The 20453-nt window shown below is 44.3% G+C and overlaps 1 protein-coding gene across 1 annotated transcript in view; it reads right to left on the bottom strand.

Moving 5' to 3' along the window:
- GYS2 (glycogen synthase 2) overlaps positions 1-20453 on the bottom strand; it is a 101029-nt gene that overhangs the window by 33775 nt on the left and 46801 nt on the right. Inside the window, exons 8-11 of the mRNA XM_038770132.1 lie at positions 17536-17642; positions 14738-14797; positions 9692-9770; positions 1744-1857 (exon numbers count right to left, since the gene is read on the bottom strand). Of these exons, the coding sequence (XP_038626060.1) occupies positions 1744-1857; positions 9692-9770; positions 14738-14797; positions 17536-17642 (360 nt within the window). The remainder of the gene's footprint in view (positions 1-1743; positions 1858-9691; positions 9771-14737; positions 14798-17535; positions 17643-20453) is intronic.

Below are 20453 nucleotides of genomic sequence, written 5' to 3'. Positions count from 1 at the left end.
ATTGAGCACTTACTGTGTGCAGAGCACTGTACTAAGCGCTTGGGAAGTAGAAGTTGGCAACATTTAGAGACAGTCCTGATTGATCGATACCGTCATGAACGGGGTTCAAATAGTGAGGTTCTAGTTTACAGAAGTTGTTAAAAATGAAACATTATTCATTCGGTCAGTCAGTCGTATTTATTGAGTGCTTACTGTGTGCAGAGCACTGTATTAAGCGCTTGGGAAGTACAAATCGGCAACATATAGAGACGGTCCCTACCCAACAACGGGCTCACAGTCTAGAAGATCATTATATGTTGCCAATTTGTACTTCCCAAGCGCTTAGTACAGTGCTCCGCACACAGTAAGCGCTCAATAAATACGATTGATGATGATGATGATGATGATTATTGGAAAGCCCCTCTTTTATCCCATTTTCTTTTCTGGAGTGACACTTTGCTTCCTTTCCTCCTCAACGGGGTTCGTTTGCCTGGCTCTCGTTCTGATATGGGGGAGATTTTCATTATTCATTCAGTCCTATTTATTGAGCGCTGCAAACTGTGAGCCCATTGCTGGGTAGGGACTGTCTCTATACGTTGCCAATTTGTATTTTCCAAGCGCTTAGTCCAGTGCTCTGCACACAGTAAGCGCTCAATAAATACGATTGAATGAATGAATGAATATGGGCAGAGATCATCTGTCTTTATTACTGTACTTTCCCAAATGCTTAGTACAGTGCTCTACACAAAGTAAGTGCTCAATAAATACAATCGAATGAATGAACGTCTAGCCCAGCACCTGATAATGTGCTTGGCACATAGTAAGAGCTTATCAAATAATCATAATTATTCGTTATGATGAACAAATACCACAGTTATAATAAGCACTGAAGAAACTCTACAATTATTAGAGTAAGGGCTTAATAGATGTCATAATAATACTGAGAATCAATCAATCATATTTATTGAGCGCTTACTGTGTGCAGAGCACTGTACTAAGCGCTTGGGAAGTACAAGTTGGCAACATATAGAGACAGTCCCTACCCAACAGTGAGAAGCAGCGTGGCTCGGTGGAAAGAGCCCGGGCTTTGGAGTCAGAGGTCATGGGTTCAAATCCCGACTCCGCCAATTGTCAGCTGTGTGACTTTGGGCGAGTCACTTCACTTCTTCTTGTCTCCCCCTTTTAGACCGTGAGCCCACTGCTGGGTAGGGACTGTCTCTATATGTTACCAACTTGTACTTCCCAAGCGCTTAGTACAGTGCTCTGCACACAGTAAGCACTCAATAAATACGATTGATTGATTCTCTGGGCCTCAGTGACCTCATCGGTCCCCGTGGGACAACCCGATTACTTTTTATCTGCCCCAGCGCTTAGAGCAGTGCTTGGCACGTAGTAAGCACTTAATAAATGCCATTATTAGTATTATTATTATTCTCTGGGCCTCGGTTCCCTCATCTGTCAAATGGGGATGAAGATTGCGAGCCTCCGTGGGACAACCTGATCGCCTTGTAACCTCCCCAGCGTTTAGAACAGTGCTTGGCACATAGTAAGCGCTTAATAAATGCCATCATTATTATTATTATTATTATTCTCTGGGCCTCGGTTCCCTCATCTGTCAAATGGGGATGAAGATTGCGAGCCTCCGTGGGACAACCTGATCGCCTTGTAACCTCCCCAGCGCTTAGAACAGTGCTTGGCACATAGTAAGCGCTTAATAAATGCCATCCTTAATAAGAATAATTATTTATTATTATTATTATTTACTTTGACTCGGTCTTCCCTTCTGTTGAAAAGGCCGATGCGCCTGATTGTCCTGAGGATGGGGTCGGTGTCGTCTTCCATCATGTTGTGTGTCGTCACGGGAGGCAGGTTCTGTCTCTGGAGGAAAGGACACACCATCGGCCTCTGAGAAAAATGCAGTTTTTTCTTCTTATGGTATTAGGGGAAGCAGCGTGGCTCAGTGGAAAGAGCCCGGGCTTCGGAGTCACAGGTCATGGGTTCGAATCCCGGCTCCGCCAACTGTCAGCTGGGTGACTTTGGACAAGTCACTTCTCTGGGCCTCTGTTCCCTCATCTGTCAAATGGGGGATGAAGACTGTGAGCCCCGCGTGGGACAACTTGATCACCCTGTAACCTCCCCAGCGCTTACAACAGTGCTTTGCACATAGTAAGTGCTTAATAAATGCCATTATTATTATTATTTGTTAAGGGCTTACTATGAGCCAGACACTGTACTAGACTCTGGGGCAGATAGAAGATAATGGAATGAGAAGCGGCGTGGCTCAGTGGAAAGAGCACGGGCTCTGGAGTCAGAGGTCATGGGTTCGAATCCTGACTCCACCACATGTCTGCTGTGTGACCTTGGGGAAGTCACTTAACTTCTCTGAGCCTCAGTTACCTCATCAGTAAAGTGGGGATTAAGACTGTGAGCCTCACGTGGGACAACTTGATCACCTTGTATTCCCCCCCAGCATTTAGAACAGTGCTCTGCACACAGTAAGCGCTTAACAAATGCCATCATTATTATTACCCCAGCTCCGCCAATGTCTGCTGTGTAACCTTGGGCAAGTCACTTAACTTCTCTGAGCCTCAGTTCCCTCATCTGTAAAATGGGGATTAAGACCGTGAGCCCCACATGGAACAACCTGATCACCCTGTATCCCCCCCCAGCGCTTAGAACAGTGCTTTGCACATAGTAAGCGCTTAACAAATGTCATTATTATTATTATTATATTATTATTATTATTATTAATGAACCACTTGATAATCCAGCTTTAACTCTTTCCTTTTGCTGCTGCTGCCCGACATGGTGGAATTCACTTTATCTGACCCTTCCTCTTAGACCTTTCCATTCCTTGAAGAGAGAATATTTATTCAATCATATTTATTGAGCGCTGTGTGCAGAGCACTGTACTAAGCGCTTATGTGAATATGTGAGAGTATATGAGCTGTACACTGGGAGACCGTTGTGGGGAGGGATTGTCTCTCTTTATTGCTGTATTGTACTTTCCCAAGCGCTTAGTACAGTGCTCTGCACACAGTAAGTGCTCAATAAATATGATTGAATGAATGAATGAATAAGCGCTCAATAAATACATTTGAACGAATGAATGAGGCAGCAGAGAAGCAGCGTGGCTCAGTGGAAATAATAATAATAATAATAATAATAATAATAATAATAATAATGATGGAATTTGTTAAGCACTTACTAAGAGCCAAGCCCTGTTCTAAACGCTGGGGGGGGATACAAGGTGATCAGGTTGTCCCATGTGGGGCTCACAGTCTTCATCCCCATTTTACAGATGACGGAACTGAGGCTCATAGTCTTAATCCCTTTTTTACAGATAATATTAATGATGGCATTTATTAAGTGCTTATTATGAGCAAAGCACTGTTCTAAGCGCTGGGGAGGTTACAAGGTGATCGGGTTGTCCCACGGGGGGGCTCACAGTCTTCATCCCCATTTTACAGATGAGGTCACTGAGGCACAGAGAAGTGAAGTGACTTGCCCAAAAGCACACAGCTAAGTGGTGGGGTCGGGATTAGAACCCATGACCGGACTCTTTCCACTGAGCCATGCTACTTGGGAGTCAGAGGTCATGGGTTCTAATCCCGGCTCCGCCACTTGTCAGCTGTGTGGCTTTGGGCAAGTCACTTCACTTCTCTGGGCCTTCGTGACCTCATCCGGAAAACGGGGATGAAGACTGTGAGCCCCCCGTGGGACAACGTGATGACCTTGTATCTTCCCCAGTGCTTAGAAGAGTGCTTGGCACATAGTAAGTGCTTAACAAATACCATTATTATTATTATTATTATTATTATTATTATTATTATATCTCTCAATGGCTTGAGCAGTTGTAAGGCTGGTTTTTTGCACAGCAACCAAGCTGGCTGAATGATATCATTGTTAATTTACCAACTCTGTTATATTGTACTCTCCCCCCTGCTTAGTACAGAGTTCTGCACACAGAAAGCACTCAAGAAATGCAATTGATTGATTGATTAATCATGCTTATGTAATTAATTTACTTTTGGAGTTGGCAGGGTCGACTTTCCAGTAAGCTTTCTGGATTGACTTGTATACTCCTGGTTAACGCTTTTCTTTCATTTTCCTTTTTAATTGTGAAGATTGTGCCTGTTGTCAGGTCAGATAGTGAAGTTGTAGGCATGTTACCTCCTCCAGGAGGCCTTCCCAGACTGAGCCCCTTCTTTCCTCTCCCCCTCGTCCCCCTCTCCATCCCCCCGTCTTACCTCCTTCCCTTCCCCACAGCACCTGTATATATGTATATATGGTTGTACATATTTATTACTCTATTTATTTATTTATTTATTTATTTTACTTGTACATTTCTATCCTACTTATTTTATTTTGTTGGTATGTTTGGTTCTGTTCTCTGTCTCCCCCTTTTAGACTGTGAGCCCACTGTTGGGTAGGGACTGTCTCTATGTGATGCCAATTTGTACTTCCCAAGCGCTTAGTACAGTGCTCTGCACATAGTAAGCGCTCAATAAATACGATTGATTGATTGATTGATTGATTGTTACTCGTGATAGTTGTCTATGCAGCTATTTTTAGTCCCCAAATTGCTACAACTGTTTTCTCTAAGTCCTTGGAGGATGAGCTAGAGGGTCACTTGCCTTATAAATTAATTGAAGATTACATTTCACTCCCATTTGGCTACTTTAAAAGTTACTATTGGCAGCCTTTGTCTTCCCCGCTAAATACTAGGATACTTGCCAATATGTACCTAGGATGATGCTTGCTTGGAAACCGCTTAGAGCTCCTCAAATAATAATAATAATAGTAATAATAATAATAATAAAAATAGTGGTATTTGTTAAACGTTTACTGTGTGCCAGGCATTGTTGTAAACACTGGGATAGATACAAGTTAATCAGGTTGGACACAGTCCATGTCCCACATGGGGCTCATACTTGCATCCCCATTTTACAGATGAGGTAACTGAGGTTCATTGAAGTGAAGTGACTTGCCCAAGGTCAGACAGCAGGCACTTGGCGGAGCAGAGATTAAAACTGAAGTCCTTCTGACTATTTATTTTATTTGGTTAATATGTTTTGTTTTGTTCTCTGTCTCCCCCTTCCAGACTGTGAGCCCACTGTTGGGTAGGGACCGTCTCTAGATGTTCATTCATTCATTCAGTCGTATTTATTGAGCGCTTACTGTGTGCAGAACACTGGACTAAGCGCTTGGGAAGGACAAGTTAGTAGATAGAATGCATGCCTGAGAGTCAGAAGGTCATGGGTTCTAATCCCAGCTCCGCCATTTGTTTGCTGTGTGACCTTAGGCAAGTCACTGGACTTCCCTGGGCCTCAGTTACCTCATCTGTAAAATGGGGATTGAGACTGTGAGCCCCATGTGGGACAGACACACAACCAATTTGCCCGTATCCACCCCAGCGCTTAGTACAGTGCCTGGCACATAGTAAGCGCTTAACAAACACCACTATTATTATGATTCTTATTACCAGTCAAGGGGCCAAAACATACCTATTGTTTAAGTTGACCAACTTGCTAAAGATGTTGCCAACTTGTACTTCCCAAGCGCTTAGTACAGTGCTCTGCACATAGTAAGCGCTCAATAAATACGATTGAGTGAGTGGCAGAGCTCTAAGCTTCATTAGCTTACTCAAACTCTCCTACCATGATAAGACATTGATTCACAATAAAGAATGAATCATAGGACAGCCTTCCCCTACCTGTAATTTATTTCTGAATCTGTCTCCCCAACTAGACTGTAATAATAATAATAATAATAATAATAATTGTATGTGTTAAGTGCTTACTATGTGCCAGACACTCTTCTAAGTGCTGGGGTAGATACAAGTCATAATAATAATAATAATAATGATGGCATTTATTAAGTGCTTACTATGTGCAAAGCACTGTTCTAAGCACTGGAGAGGATACAAGGTGATCAGGTTGTCCCACGGGGGGGGGGGTCCCGGTCTAAATCCCCATTTTACAGATGAGGGAACTGAGGCCCAGAGAAGCGAAGTGACTTGCCCAAAGTCACCCAGCTGACCAGTGGCGGAGTCGGGATTTGAACCCATGACCTCTGACTCCCAAGCCCGGGCTCTTTCCACTGAGCCACGCTGCTTCTCATCATCAGGTCATCAGGTTGTCCCACGTGGGGCTCACAATCTTTTCTGATTTGTGACTTTGTGCAAGTCATTTCACTTCTCCGTTCCTCAGTTACCTCACCTGTAAAATGGGGATTAAGATTGTGAGGCCCATATGGGATGCATTTTTATTTATTCATATGTAACTTATTCATTTATATTAATGCCTATCTTCCCCCCTCTTGACTGTATGTTTGTTGTGGGCAGGGAATGTGAATGTGTCTGTTTTTTATTGTACTGTATTCTCCCAAGCGCTTAGTACAGTGCTGTGCACACGGTAAGCGCTCAATAAATTTGATTGAATGAATGAATGACAATCTCCATCCCCATTTTACGGATGAGGTAACAGAGAAGTGAAGTGACTTGCCCAAGATCACACAGCAGAGATGTAGCAGGCATACGTAAGCTCCTTGAAGGCAGGGACCGCGTATATTAGCTCCTCTGGACCCTCCCAAACGTTCAGCCCAGTGTTCTGCACTCATTAGGCCTATAAACTATGAGAAGCGCTTAGTAAAGTGCTCTGCACACAGTAAGCGCTCAATAAATACGATTGAATGAATGAATGAATGAAGCAGCGTGGCTCAGTGGCAAGAGCCTGGGCTTGGGAGTCGGAGGTCATGGATTCGAATCCCGGCTCCGCCACTTGTCAGCTGTGGGGACCTTGGGCAAGCCACTTAACTTCTCTGTGCCTCAGTTCCCTCATCTGGAAAATGGGGATGAAGACTGTGAGTCCCACTTGGGACAACCTGATCACCTTGTATCCCCCACCATCGCTTAGAACAGTGCTTGGCACATAGTAAGTGCTTAACAAATACCCTTATTATTATTATCATCATTATTATTATTATTATCATTATTTCCACTGAGCCGAGCTGCTTCTCTGCTGCCTCATTCATTCATTCAAATGTATTTATTGAGCACTTATTCATTCATTCAATCATATTTATTGAGCACTTACTGTGTGCAGAGCACTGTACTAAGCTTAGTACTAAGCCCCCAGAGCTTAGAACTGGGCTTACACACATAGTAAGCACTTAACAAATACTATTATTATTATTATTAATATTACTATTATTATTATTATTATTATTATCATTATTTCCACTGAGCCACGCTGCTTCTCTGCTGCCTCATTCATTCATTCAAATGTATTTATTGAGCACTTATTCATTCATTCAATCATATTTATTGAGCACTTACTGTGTGCAGAGCACTGTACTAAGCTTAGTACTAAGCTCCCAGAGCTTAGAACAGGGCTTACGCACATAGTAAGCACTTAACAAATACCATTATTATTATTATTATTATTATCATTATTATAAGCTTCTTGAGGACAGGGATCACATCGACTAATTCTACTGTAGTGTCCCAAATGCTAGTTCAGTGCTGTGCTCAGCCAATCAATCAATCAGTCATATTTTTGTACAGATTTATTGCTCTATTTATTTTACTTGTCCATATTTACTATTCTATTTATTTTGTCAATGATGTTCATCTAGCTTTACTTCTATTTATTCTGATGACTTGACACCCATCCACATGTTTGGTTTTGTCGTCCCCTTCTAGACCGTGAGCCCGCTGTTGGGTAGGGACCGTCTCTAGATGTTGCCAACTTGGACTTCCCAAGCGCTTAGTACAGTGCTCTGCACACGGTAAGCGCTCAGTAAATACGATTGAATGAATGAATGAATATTGGGCGCTTATTGTGTGCAGAGCACTGGACTAAGCGCTTGGGAGCATCCAATGTAACAGAGTTAATAGACACATTCCCTACCCACAACAAGCTTACAGTCTAGAGCGCTTAGTACAGTGCTCTGCACACAGTAAGCGCTCAATAAATGCGATTGAAGGAATGAATGAATGAATATTGGGCGCTTATTGTGTGCAGAGCACTGGACTAAGCGCTTGGGAGCATCCAATGTAACAGAGTTAATAGACACATTCCCTACCCACAACAAGCTTACAGTCTCCAGCAATTAGTACAGACATTAATACAAATCAATGAATTATGGATCTGTTCATTAGTGCTGTGGGGTTGAGGGAGGGGTGAATAAAGGGTGCAAATTCACCCGTTCATTCACTCAATCGTATTTATTGAGCGCTTACTGTGTGCAGAGCACTGGACTAAGCGCTTGGAAAGTCCAATTCAGCGTTCATTCATTCATTCAATCGTATTTACTGAGCGCTTACTTAGTCCACTGCTCTGCACACAGTAAGCGCTCAATAAATACGACTGATTGATTGCAGAGCACTGTACTAAGCGCTTGGGAAGTACAAGTTGGCAACATATAGAGACGGTCCCTACCCAACAGTGGGCTCGTAGAGACAATCCCTACCCTACGTCATCATCAATCGTATTTGTTGAGCGCTTACTGTGTGCAGAGCACTGGACTAAGCGCTTGGGAAGTACAAGTTGGACACAATGGGCTCACGGTCTAGAAGCAGCATGGCCTGGTGGCTACAGCCTGGGCATCGGAAGGACCTGGGTTCTAATCCTGTCTCCACCGCTTGTCTGCTGAGTGACCCTGGGTAAGTCACTTCACTTCTCTGGGCCTCAGTGACCTCATCTGGAAAATGGGGAGTAAGTGTGTGAGCCCCACGTGGGACAGGGATTGCGTCCAACCAGATTTGCTTGAGTCCACCTCATTTCTTAGTACAGTGCCTGGCACAAAATAAGCACTTAACAAATACTACTACTACTACAATAATGATAATAATAATAATAATAATAATAATAATAATAATGGCATTTATTAAGTGCTTACTATGTGCAAAGCACTGTACTAAACACTGGGGAGGTTACAAGGTGATCAGGTTGTCCCATGGGGGGGCTCCCAGTCTTAATCCCCATTTTAGAGATGTGGTAACTGAGGCTCAGAGAAGTGAAGTGACTCGCCCAAAGTCACACAGCTGACAATTGGTGGAGCCGGGATTTGAACCCATGACATCTGACTCCAAAGCCCGAGCTCTTTCCACCGCCTTGGGGTGCAAAGGAGGTCTGTTATGGGAAACGTAGCCGGGCCTAAGTTTTCTGGTCCCAAATACTCATCCCACAATCAATCAATCAATCGTATTTATTGAGCGCTTACTGTGTGCAGAGCACTGTACTAAGCGCTTGGGAAGTACAAGTTGGCAACATATAGACCGTGAGCCCATTGTTGGGTAGGGATAGTCTCTCTCTGTTGCCAACTTGGACTTCCCAAGCGCCTAGTACAGCGCTTTGCTCACAGTAAGCGCTCAATAAATATGATTGAATGCATGAATGAACGCTCCGGAACGGTCTCATCGGATTTCATGTCTTCCGGAGCTCGGAAAAGGTCAATGTTTTTATCATCCGACCCTCTTTACCGTCGCTGAGCGCTTCTCCCCCTTTTAGACCGTGAGCCCACTGTTGGGTAGGGACCGTCTCTATATGGTGCCAACTTGGACTTCCCAAGCGCTTAGTCCAGTGCTCTGCACACAGTAAGCGCTCAGTAAATACGACTGATTGATTGATTCATCCGTCCGTCTCTCGAGGTCACCCTGGTTCACGTCCGGAATTACGGAGGACTGAGGCCCCTTGGTTTTTCTTACCTGAGTGGAAAAGATGGCCCTTTTCATCACGGCCACATCATCCCGATCGAGGACCTTGGTCAAATCCGGAATGTCCCCTCTGCAGAGCAATAGGCATCTTATCAATCGATCGATCGATCGATCGTATTTATTGAGCGCTCACCGTGGGCAGGGAGCTTGGGAGAACCCTTACTATGTACCAAGCAATGTTCTAAGCTCTGGGGTAGATACAAGGTAATCAGGTTTGGGCCCAGTCATTAACCCACGTGGGGCTCACAGTCTTAATCCCCATTGTACAGATGAGGTAACTAAGGCGCAGAGAAGTGACTTGCCCAAGGTCTCACAGAGCAGGGATTAGAACCCAGTTCTTTCTGATACCCAGGCCCATGCTGTAATTACTAGGCCACACTTCCTCAAAGTAACAGTGAGGGAAGGGGCCAAAGAAAAGTCACAAAACTATTCCTATGCAGAAGAAAGATAAAAGGGAGATATTCATTCATTCATTCATTCATTCATTCATATTTATTGAGTGTTCACTGTGTGCAAAGCACTGTACTTAGCGCTTGGGAGAGTACACTATAACAACAGGCGTATTTGTTCTCTGTCTCCCCCTTCTAGACCATGAGCCCACTGTCGGGTAGGGACCGTCTCTAGATGTTGCCAACTTGGACTTCCCAAGCGCTTAGTACAGTGCTCTGCGCACAGTAAGCGCTCAATAAATACGATTGATTGATTGATTGATATTCCTGTCCACCACGAGCTCATATGAGTTTAACTAAGTACTTCATAGAGCATTGCAGCTTGCGGTCAACTATGACCTCAATATAATGATAAAGAAAAATAAAGTGACAACGTGAACTTTTCAACCAAATAAATCATTTGACTGAGCCCCCTCCTTCCTCTCCCCTTCCTCCCCCCCTCCATCCCCCCTTCTTACCTCCTTCCCTTCCCCACAGCACCTGTATATATGTATGTATGTTTGTACATATTTATTACTCTATTTATTTATTTATTTTATTTGTACATATCTATTCTATTTATTTTATTTTGTTAGTATATTTGGTTTTGTTCTCTGTCTCCCCCTTTTAGACTGTGAGCCCACTGTTGGGTAGGGACTGTCTCTATATGTTGCCAATTTGTACTTCCCAAGTGCTTAGTACAGTGCTCTGCACATAGTAAGCACTCAATAAATACGATTGATGATGATGATGATGAATGTTTGCATGTAATTATTTATTTCATTTGTACATATTTATTCTATTTATTTTATTTTGTTAATATGGTTTGTCTTGTTCTCTGTCTCCCCCTTCTAGACTGTGAGCCCACTGTTGGGTAGGGACCGTCTCTATATGTTGCCAACTTGGACTTCCCAAGCGCTTAGTACAGTGGTCTGCACACAGTAAGTGCTCAATAAATACCATTAAATGAATAAATGAGAATACCGCACAACAATATAACAGACGTATTCCTTGACAATAAAGGGCTTGTGAGCCCACTGTTGGGTAGGGACCGTCTCTATATGTTGCCAACTTGGACTTCCCAAGTGCTTAGTACAGTGCTCTGCAGACAGTAAGCGCTCAATAAATATGATTGATTGATTGATTACGGTCCAGAGGGAAATTGCTTTAGAGCTTAGAGAAATGAGTCAATGGTTAAACAACAGTGCTTGGCACATAGTTTGCGCTTAACAAATACCATTATTATTATTATTATTATTATTATTATTGAAGGAGCCTCAGCAGCATGGCCTAATAATAATAATAATGATGATGGCATTTGTTAATCAATCAATCAATCAATCGTATTTATTGAGTGCTTACTGTGTGCAGAGCACTGTACTAAGTGCTTGGGAAGTACAAGTTGGCAACATAGAGACAGTCCCTACCCAACAGTGGGCTCACAGTCTAAAAAGGGGAGACAGAGAACAAAACCAAACATGCCAACAAAATAAAATAAATAGAATAGATATGCAGAAATAAAATAAATAAATAAATAAATAGAGTAATAAATATGTACAAACATATATACATCTATACAGGTGCTGTGGGGAAGGGAAGGAGGTAAGGGGGGGGATAGAGAGGGGAAGAGGAAGGAAGGGGCTCAGTCTGGGAAGGCCTCCTGGAGGAAGTGAGCTCTCAGTAGGGCCTTGAAGGGAGGAAGAGAGCTAGCTTGGTGGATGGGCAGAGGGAGCAGGGCATTCCAGGCCTGGGGGAGGACGTGGGCTGGGGGTCGATGGTGGGACAGGCGAGAACGAGGTACAGTGAGGAGATCAGCGGCGGAGGAGCGGAGGGTGCGGGCTGGGCTGGAGAAGGAGAGAAGGGAGGGGAGGGAAGAGGGGGCCAGGGGACGGATGGACAGCCTGGAAGCCCAGGGTGAGGAGTTTCTGCCTGATGCGCAGATTGATTGGTAGCCACTGGAGATTTTTGAGGAGGGGAGTAACATTCCCAGAGCGTTTCTGGACAAAGACAATCCGGGCAGCAGCATGAAGTATGGATTGAAGTGGGGAGAGACATGAGGATGGGAGATCAGAGAGAAGGCTGATGCAGTAGTCCAGACGGGATAGGATGAGAGCTTGAAAGAGCAGGGTAGCGGTTGGGATGGAGAGGAAAGGGCGGATCTTGGCGACGTTGCGGAGCTGAGACCGGCAGGTTTTGGTGTCGGCTTGGATGTGAGGGGTGAACGAGAGAGCGGAGTCGAGGATGACACCAAGGTTGCGGCCTTGTGAGACGGGAAGGATGGTAGTGCCGTCACCAGAGATGGGAAAGTCAGGGAGAGGGCAGGGTTTGGGAGGGAAGACAAGGAGTTCAGTCTTGGACATGCTGAGTTTTAGGTGGCGGGCAGATATCCAGATGGAATGTCCTGAAGGCAGGAGGAGATGCGGGCCTGGAGAGAGGGGGAGAGAGCAGGGGCAGAGATGGAGATCTGGGTGTCATCAGCGTAGAGATGCTAGTTGAAGCCGTGGGAGCGAATGAGGTCACCGAGGGAGTGCGTGTAGATCGAGAACAGAAGGGGACCAAGCACTGAACCTTGGGGAACCCCCACAGTAAGGGGATGGGAGCGGGAGGGGGAGCCTGCAAAAGAGACTGAGAATGAACGGCCGGAGAGATAAGAGGAGAACCAGGAGAGGATGGAGTCTGTTAAGCGCTTACTATGTGCCAAGCACTGTTCTAAGCATGTGGGGGGGTGGGGAGGCGGATACAAGGTGATCAGGTTGTCCCACGGGGGGCTCCCAGTCTTCATCCCCATTTTCCAGATGAGGGAACTGAGGCTCAGAGAAGTGAAGTGACTTGCCCAAGGTCACCCAGCAGACATGTGGCAGAGCCAGGATTCGAACCCATGACCTCTCACTCCCAAGCCCGGGCTCTTTCCACTGAGCAACGCTGCTCATGGAAAGTTCTAATCCCGGCTCTGCCACTTTGTCAGCTGTGTGACCTTGGGCAAGTCATTTCACTTCTCTGAGCCTCAGTGACCTAATCTGGAGAATGGGGATGAAGATTGTGAGCCCCACGTGGGACAACCTGATTAACTTGTATCTCCCCTAGTGCTTACAACAGTGCTCAGCACATAGTAAGCACTTAACAAATGCCATCATTATTATTATTGTTATTACTATTACTCTCCCAAGCACTTAATATGCCATCATTATTATTGTTATTATTACTACTCTCCCAAGCACTTAATACAGTGCTCTGCACACCGTAAGTGCTCAATAAATACGACTGATCGATTTTTTATGTTTTTTTTTATGGTATTTGTTCGGCACTTACTATGTGCCAGGCACTGTCCTAAGCCCTGGGGTAAATACAGGAGAATCAGGTTGGACACAGTCCCTGTCCCCCGTGGGGCTCACAATCTTCATCCCCATTTTACAGTTGAGGCAACTGAGGCCCAGAGAAGTGAAGTGACTCACTCAAGGCCACACAGCAGAGAAGTGGCGGAGCGGGGATTAGAACCCAGGTCCTTCTGACCCCCAGGTTCGGACTCACTCCATTAGACCATGCTGATTCTCTTTTATTATTATTATTATTATATAATATATGATATTTTATAATATATATGTAATATATTATTATGTAATATATAATTATGGACTCACTCCATTAGACCATGCTGATTCTCTTTTCATTATTATTATAATTATTATATATGATATTATATAATCTATAATATATTATTATATAATATATAATTATGGACTCACTCCATTAGACCATGCTGATTCTCTTTTATTATTATTATATAATATATAAGTATATAATATAATATATAATAATAATAATGGTATTTGTTAAGCACTTACGATGTGCAAAGCACTGTTCTAAGCGCTGGGGGGATACAAGGTGATCAGATTGTCCCACGGGGGGCTCCCAGTCTTCATCCCCATTTTACAGATGAGGGAACTGAGGCCCAGAGAAGTGAAGTGACTTGCCCAAAGTCACACAGCGGACAAGTGGCGGAGCCAGGATTAGAACCCACGACCTCTGACTCCCAAGCCCGGGCTCTTGCCAACAAACAGAAGGCCTAAAATGCTAAATGTATTTCTTACATTTCTTACATTCTTACATTTCTCTCCCCCTCCTCCCCCTCTCCGCCCCGCCTTACCTCCTTCCCTTCCCCACAGCACCTGGATATATGGATATATGTTTGCACATATTTATTACTCTATTTATTGATTTATTTTACTTGTACATATTTATTCTATTTATTTCATTTTGTTAATATGTTCTGTTTAGTTCTCCGTCTCCCCCTTCTAGACCGTGAGCCCGCTGTTGGGTAGGGACCGTCCCTAGATGTTGCCAACTTGGACTTCCCAAGCGCTTAGTCCAGTGCTCTGCACACAGTAAGCGCTCAATAAATACGATCGATTGATCGGTCGATTGATTACATACGCTACTTCTATTCACACACAATAACTTGCCCTTATGATTTAGCCCAAATCTCTAAAACCATATTTTCATTCTTAGGGAATAGTCAAGAGTCACAGAGTGGAGTTTTGAAGTTCTAAATTTAAATTCTAAATTTAAGTTCTAAATTTCCCTATGCTCGGAAATTTTCAAAATTACCCACCTTAATAATGCCTCATAGAGTTTCTTCCCAAACTTTTCTTTCAATGACTGTGCTGTGTCCCTATATTAAAAGAAAGAGATTCAACATTATTTTTTAAATCTTATTTGTTAAGCGCTTACTATGTGGCAAGCACTGTTCTAAGCCCTGGGGTGCATTCTATTCATCAGGTCATGGGTTCAAATCCCTGCTCCGCCAATTGTCAGCTGTGTTAATTTGGGCAAGTCACTTCACTTCTCTGCGCCTCAGTTACCTCATCTGTAAAATGGGGATGAAGACTGTGAGCCCCCCTGTGGGACAACCTGATCACCTTGTAACCTCCCCAGGGCTTAGAACAGTGCTTTGCACATAGTAAGCGCTTAATAAATGCTATCATTATTATCAGGTCGGACACAATCCCTGTTCAACTTGGGACTCACAGTCTAAGTAGGAGGGAGAACGGGTATCGATTCTCCATTTGACAGTTGAGGAAACTGAGGCCCGCAGAAGTGAAGTGACTTGCCCAGGGTCACACAGCAGACAAGTGGCGGAGCCGGGATTAGAACCCATGACCTCTGACTCCTGGGCTCGGGCTCTATCCACTTTGCCATGCTGCTTCCTCAGTGCCTCAGTTTCCTCATCTGTAAAATGAGGGTGGTGCTGTGGTTTTAATGAAATTTGTTAAATGCTTACTACATTCATTCATTCAATTGCATTTATTGAGCACTTACTGTGTGCAGAGCACTGTACTAAGCACAAGTTGGCAACATCTAGAGACGGTCCCTACCCAACAGCGGGCTCACAGTCTAGAAGGAGGAGAAAGAAACAACACAAAACATATTAACAAAATAAAATAAATAGAATAAATCTGTACAAATAAAATAAATAGAGTAATAAATATGTACAAACATATATACACATATACAGGTACATGCCAGGCACTGTACTAAGCACTAGGGTAGATACAAGATAGGTCCCACATGAGACCCACAGTCTAAGTAATAATAACAATAATAATAATAATAATAATAATAATAATAGTAATGATGATGGTATTTGTTGAGCAGTTACTATGTGCCAAGCACTGTTCTAAGTGCTGAGGTAGATACAGGGTAATCAGGTTGTCCCACGGGGGGCTCCCACTCTTCATCCCCATTGTACAGTTGAGGTCACTGAGGCCCAGAGAAGTGAAGTGACTTGCCCAAAGTCACCCAGCTGACAAGTGGCGGAGTCGGGATTTGAACCCATGACCCCTGAGTCCCAAGCCCGGGCTCTTTCTACTGAGCCACGCTGCTTCTCTGTGATACAGCACTTAACAAATATCATTGACAAAAAAAAGAGTTGACAGGCACTGTTCCCTACCCACGAGGAGCTTACAGTCTAGAGATGAAAGTAAGCGCTCAATAAATACGATTGATGATGATGAGGAGCAGACACTAATATTCATTCATTCAATCGTATTTATTGAGCACTTACTGTGTGCAGAGCACTGTACTAAGCGCTTGTGCAGTCCAAGTTGGCAACATCTAGAGACGGTCCCTACCCAACAACGGGCTCACAGTTTAGAAGAATATAAATCCATAAATTAAGGATACAGACGTGAGACATCTATAGACATGGATATATTTGTACAAATTTGTATATATCTGTACAGATTTATTACTCTATTTTACTTGTTCATATTTACTAGTCTATTTTGTTGATGATGTTCATATAGCTATGATTGGGGAAGCAGCGTGGCTCAGTGGAAAGAGTCAGAGGAGTCAGAGGTCATGGGTTCGAATCCCAGCTCTAGCCAATTGTCAGCTGTGTGACTTTGGGCAAGTCACTTCACATCTTTGTGCCTCAGTTACCTCATCTGTAAAATGGGGATGAAGACTGTGAGCCCCCCGTGGGACAACTTGGTCACCTTGTAACCTCCCCAGCGCTTAGAACAGTGCTTTGCACATAGTAAGCGCTTAATAAATGCCATTATTATTATTATTCTATTTGTTTTGACGATTTTGACACCTGTCTACCTGTTTCGTTCTGTTGCCTGTCTCCCCCTTCTAGACTGTGAGCCCGCTGTTGGGTAATAATAATAAAAATGATGGTGGTATTTGGTAAGCGCTTACAATGTGCCAAGCACTGTTCTAAGCGCTGGGGAGGATACAAGGTGATCAAGATTGTCCCATGGGGGGCTCACAGTCTTAATCCCCATTTTCCAGATGAGGGAACTGAGGCCCAGAGAAGTGAAGTGACTTGCCCAAGGTCACACAGCTGACAAGTGGCAGAGCCGGGATTAGAACCCATAATAATAATAATGATAATGATGGCATTTATTAAGCACTTACTATGTGCAAATCACTGTTCTAAGCCCTGGGGAGATTACAAGGTGATCAGGTTGTCCCACGGGGGGCTCACAGTCTTCATCCCCATTTTCCAGATGAGGGAACTGAGGCCCAGAGAAGTGAAGTGACTCACCCAAGGTCACCCAGCTGACAAGTGGCAGAGCCGGGATTTGAACCCATGACCCCTGACTCCCAAACCCGGGCTCTGTCCACTGAGCCACGCTGCTTCTCATGCGGAGATGGTCTCTGTTTGTTGCCAACTTGGACTTCCCAAGCGCTTAGTCCAGTGCTCTGCACACAATAAGCGCTCAATAAATACAATTGAGTGAATGAATGAATAAATGAAAAGAGCTATGGGGATGAGGGAGGGTGAATAAAGGGGGTAAATCCAAGTGCTCCCCTTTAGCGCTCAGAACAGTGCTTGGCACATAGTAAGTGCTTAACAAATACAATAATAATAATAATAATAATAATAATAATAATAATTTTTACCAGAGTTGTTTTCTGATTGCTTGCCCCTTCAGGGATTCCACGTTGAAGTTGTTGGTCTTGGCCGGCATGATGAAAAACACCACAACGGTCACATCACTTCTGTGCACCTGAGGGGAAATAATAATAATCGTGGTAGAAATCATGATAATTGCGGTATTTTTTAAGCACTTACTATGTGCCAGGCACTGTACTAAGCGCTGGAGTGGATACCAGAGAAGCAGCGTGGCTTAGTCGAAACAGCTGGGGCTTGGGAGTCAGAGGTCATGGGTTCTAATCAATCAATCAATCAATCGTATTTATTGAGCGCTGACTGTGTGCAGAGCACTGTACTAAGCGCTTGGGAAGTACAAATAATCCCGACTCTGCCAGTTGTCTGCTGTGTGACCCTGGGCAAGTCACTTCGCTTCGCTGTGCCTCAGTGACCTCCTCCGTAAAATGGGGATTAAAAGTGTGAGCCCCACGTGGGACAACCCGATAATAATAATATGATGGCATTTATTAAGCGCTTACTATGTGCCAAGCAGGGGCACACAGTCTTCATCCCCATTTTACAGATGAGGGAACTGAGGCTCAGGGAAGTGAAGTGACTTGCTCAAAGTCACCCAGCTGGCAAGTGGCGGAGCCGGGATTTGAACCCATGACCTCTGACTCCAAAGCCCCTGCTCTTTCCACTGAGCCACGCTGCTTCCGCAGCGTGACCCTGTATACACTCCAGTGCTTAGAACAGTGCTTGGCACATAGTAAGCACTTAACAAATACCATTATTATTATGATTATTATTATTATGAAAGCGCTTAATACAGTGCTCTGCACACAGTAAGCGCTCAATAAATACGATTGATGATTATTATTGTCACTGTTGGGTAGGGACTGTCCCTATATGTTGCCAATTTGTACTTCCCATGCGCTTAGTACAGTGCTCTGCACACAGTAAGTGCTCAATAAATACGATTGATTGATTATACTTCCCTGTGGCTTGATTTCCCCAACTGTAAGATGGGGATTAAATCCTACTCCCTCCTACTGGCAAATCGGGTTGGACACAATCCCTGTCCCACGTGGAGCTCACAGTCTCCATCCCCATTTTCCAGAGGAGGGAACTGAGGCCCAGAGAAGTGAGGTGCCTTGCCCAAGGTCACACAGCAGACGGGAATTAGAACCCGTGACCTTCCGACTCCCAAGCCCGGGCTCTACCCACTAAACCTTGCCGCTTCCCAGGCAGCTGCGTATTTATTGAGCGTTTACTATGTGCAGAGCACTGTTCTTAACACGTGGGAGAATACAATACAAATTGCCCTTCAATTCATTTTGTTTTTCGAGCTGAGGCTACACCCTAAAAACTAATTTAATGGATTTTGTGACGTTTTTCTTACTAGTCTCCATTCATTCATCCATTCAATCGTATTTATTGAGCGCTTACTGTGTACAGAGCATTGTACTAAGCGCTTGGGAAGTCCAAGTCGGCAGCAGATAGAGACGGTCCCTACCCAACAACGGGCTCACAGTCTAGAAGGGGGAAACAGGCAATGAAACAAAACACGTGGATTGCTGTCATTCATTCAATTGTATTTATTGAGCATTTACTGTGTACAGAGCACTGTACTAAGCGCTTGGGAAGTATAAGTCGGCAACAGATAGAGACGGTCCCTACCCAACAGTGGGCTCACAGTCTGGGGGCTGGGGGGGGAGACAGACAACAAAACAAAACATGTAGATTGGTGTCACTCATTCAATTGTATTTATTTGTTTTTTGTTAAGCGCTTACTATGTGCAAAGCACGAGAAGCAGCGTGGCTCAGTGGAAAGAGCCCGGGCTTTGGAGTCAGAGGTCATGGGTTCGAATCCCGACTCTGCCACATGTCTGCTGTGTGACCTTGGGCAAGTCACTTAACTTCTCTGAGCCTCAGTTACCTCATCTGTAAAATGAGTATTAAGACTGTGAGCCCCATGTGGGACAACTTGATCTCATTGTATCCCCCCAGCGCTTAGCTTTGCACATAGTAAGCGCTTAACAAATGCTATTATTATTATTATTATTATTATTTATTGAGTGCTTAGTGTGTACAGAGCACTGTACTAAGCGCTTGGGAAGTCCAAGTCGACAGCAGATAGAGACGGTCCCTACCCAACAACGGGCTCACAGTCTAGAAGGGGGAGACAGGCAATGAAACAAAACACGTGGATTGCTGTCATTCATTCAATTGTATTTATTGAGCGCTTACTGTGTGCAGAGCACTGTACTAAGCGCTTGGGAAGTCCAAGTTGGCAGCAGATAGAGACGGCACCTACCCAACAGCGGGCTCACAGTCTAGAAGGGGGGAGACAGGCAACAAAACAAAACACGTGGACGGGTGTCAAGTTGTCAGAACAAATAGGATTAAAGCTAAACACACATCATTAGCAAAATAAATAGAATAGGAAATATGGACAAGTAAAATAAATAGAGTAATAAATCTGTACAAGCATATAGACAGGAGGCCTTCCCAGACTGAGCCCCCTCCTTCCTCTCCCCCTCTTCTCCCTCTCCATCCCCCCGCATCTTACCTCCTTCCCTTCCCCACAGCACCTGTATATATGTATATATGTCTGTACAGATTTATTACTCTATTTATTTTACTTGTACATATCTATTCTATTTATTTTATTTGGTTACTATGTTTTGTTTTGTTCTCTGTCTCCCCCTTCTAGACCGTGAGCCCGCTGTTGGGTCGGGACTGTCTCTAGATGTCACCGACTTGGACTTCCCAAGCGCTTAGTCCAGTGCTCTGCACACCGTAAGCGCTCAATAAATACAATTGAATGAATGAGGGGAAGGAGGTAAGGCCGGGGGGGATTCACTCGATCGTATTTATTGAGCGCTTACTGTGTGCAGAGCACTGGACTAAGCGCTTGGGGGATGGGGAGGGGGAGAGGAAAAAG

The sequence above is a fragment of the Tachyglossus aculeatus genome, chromosome 2, assembly GCF_015852505.1.
Source record: "Tachyglossus aculeatus isolate mTacAcu1 chromosome 2, mTacAcu1.pri, whole genome shotgun sequence".
NCBI lineage: Eukaryota > Metazoa > Chordata > Mammalia > Monotremata > Tachyglossidae > Tachyglossus > Tachyglossus aculeatus.
Note: the sequence above shows the minus strand (reverse complement) of the source record. Positions and strands in the feature narration are given on the sequence as shown.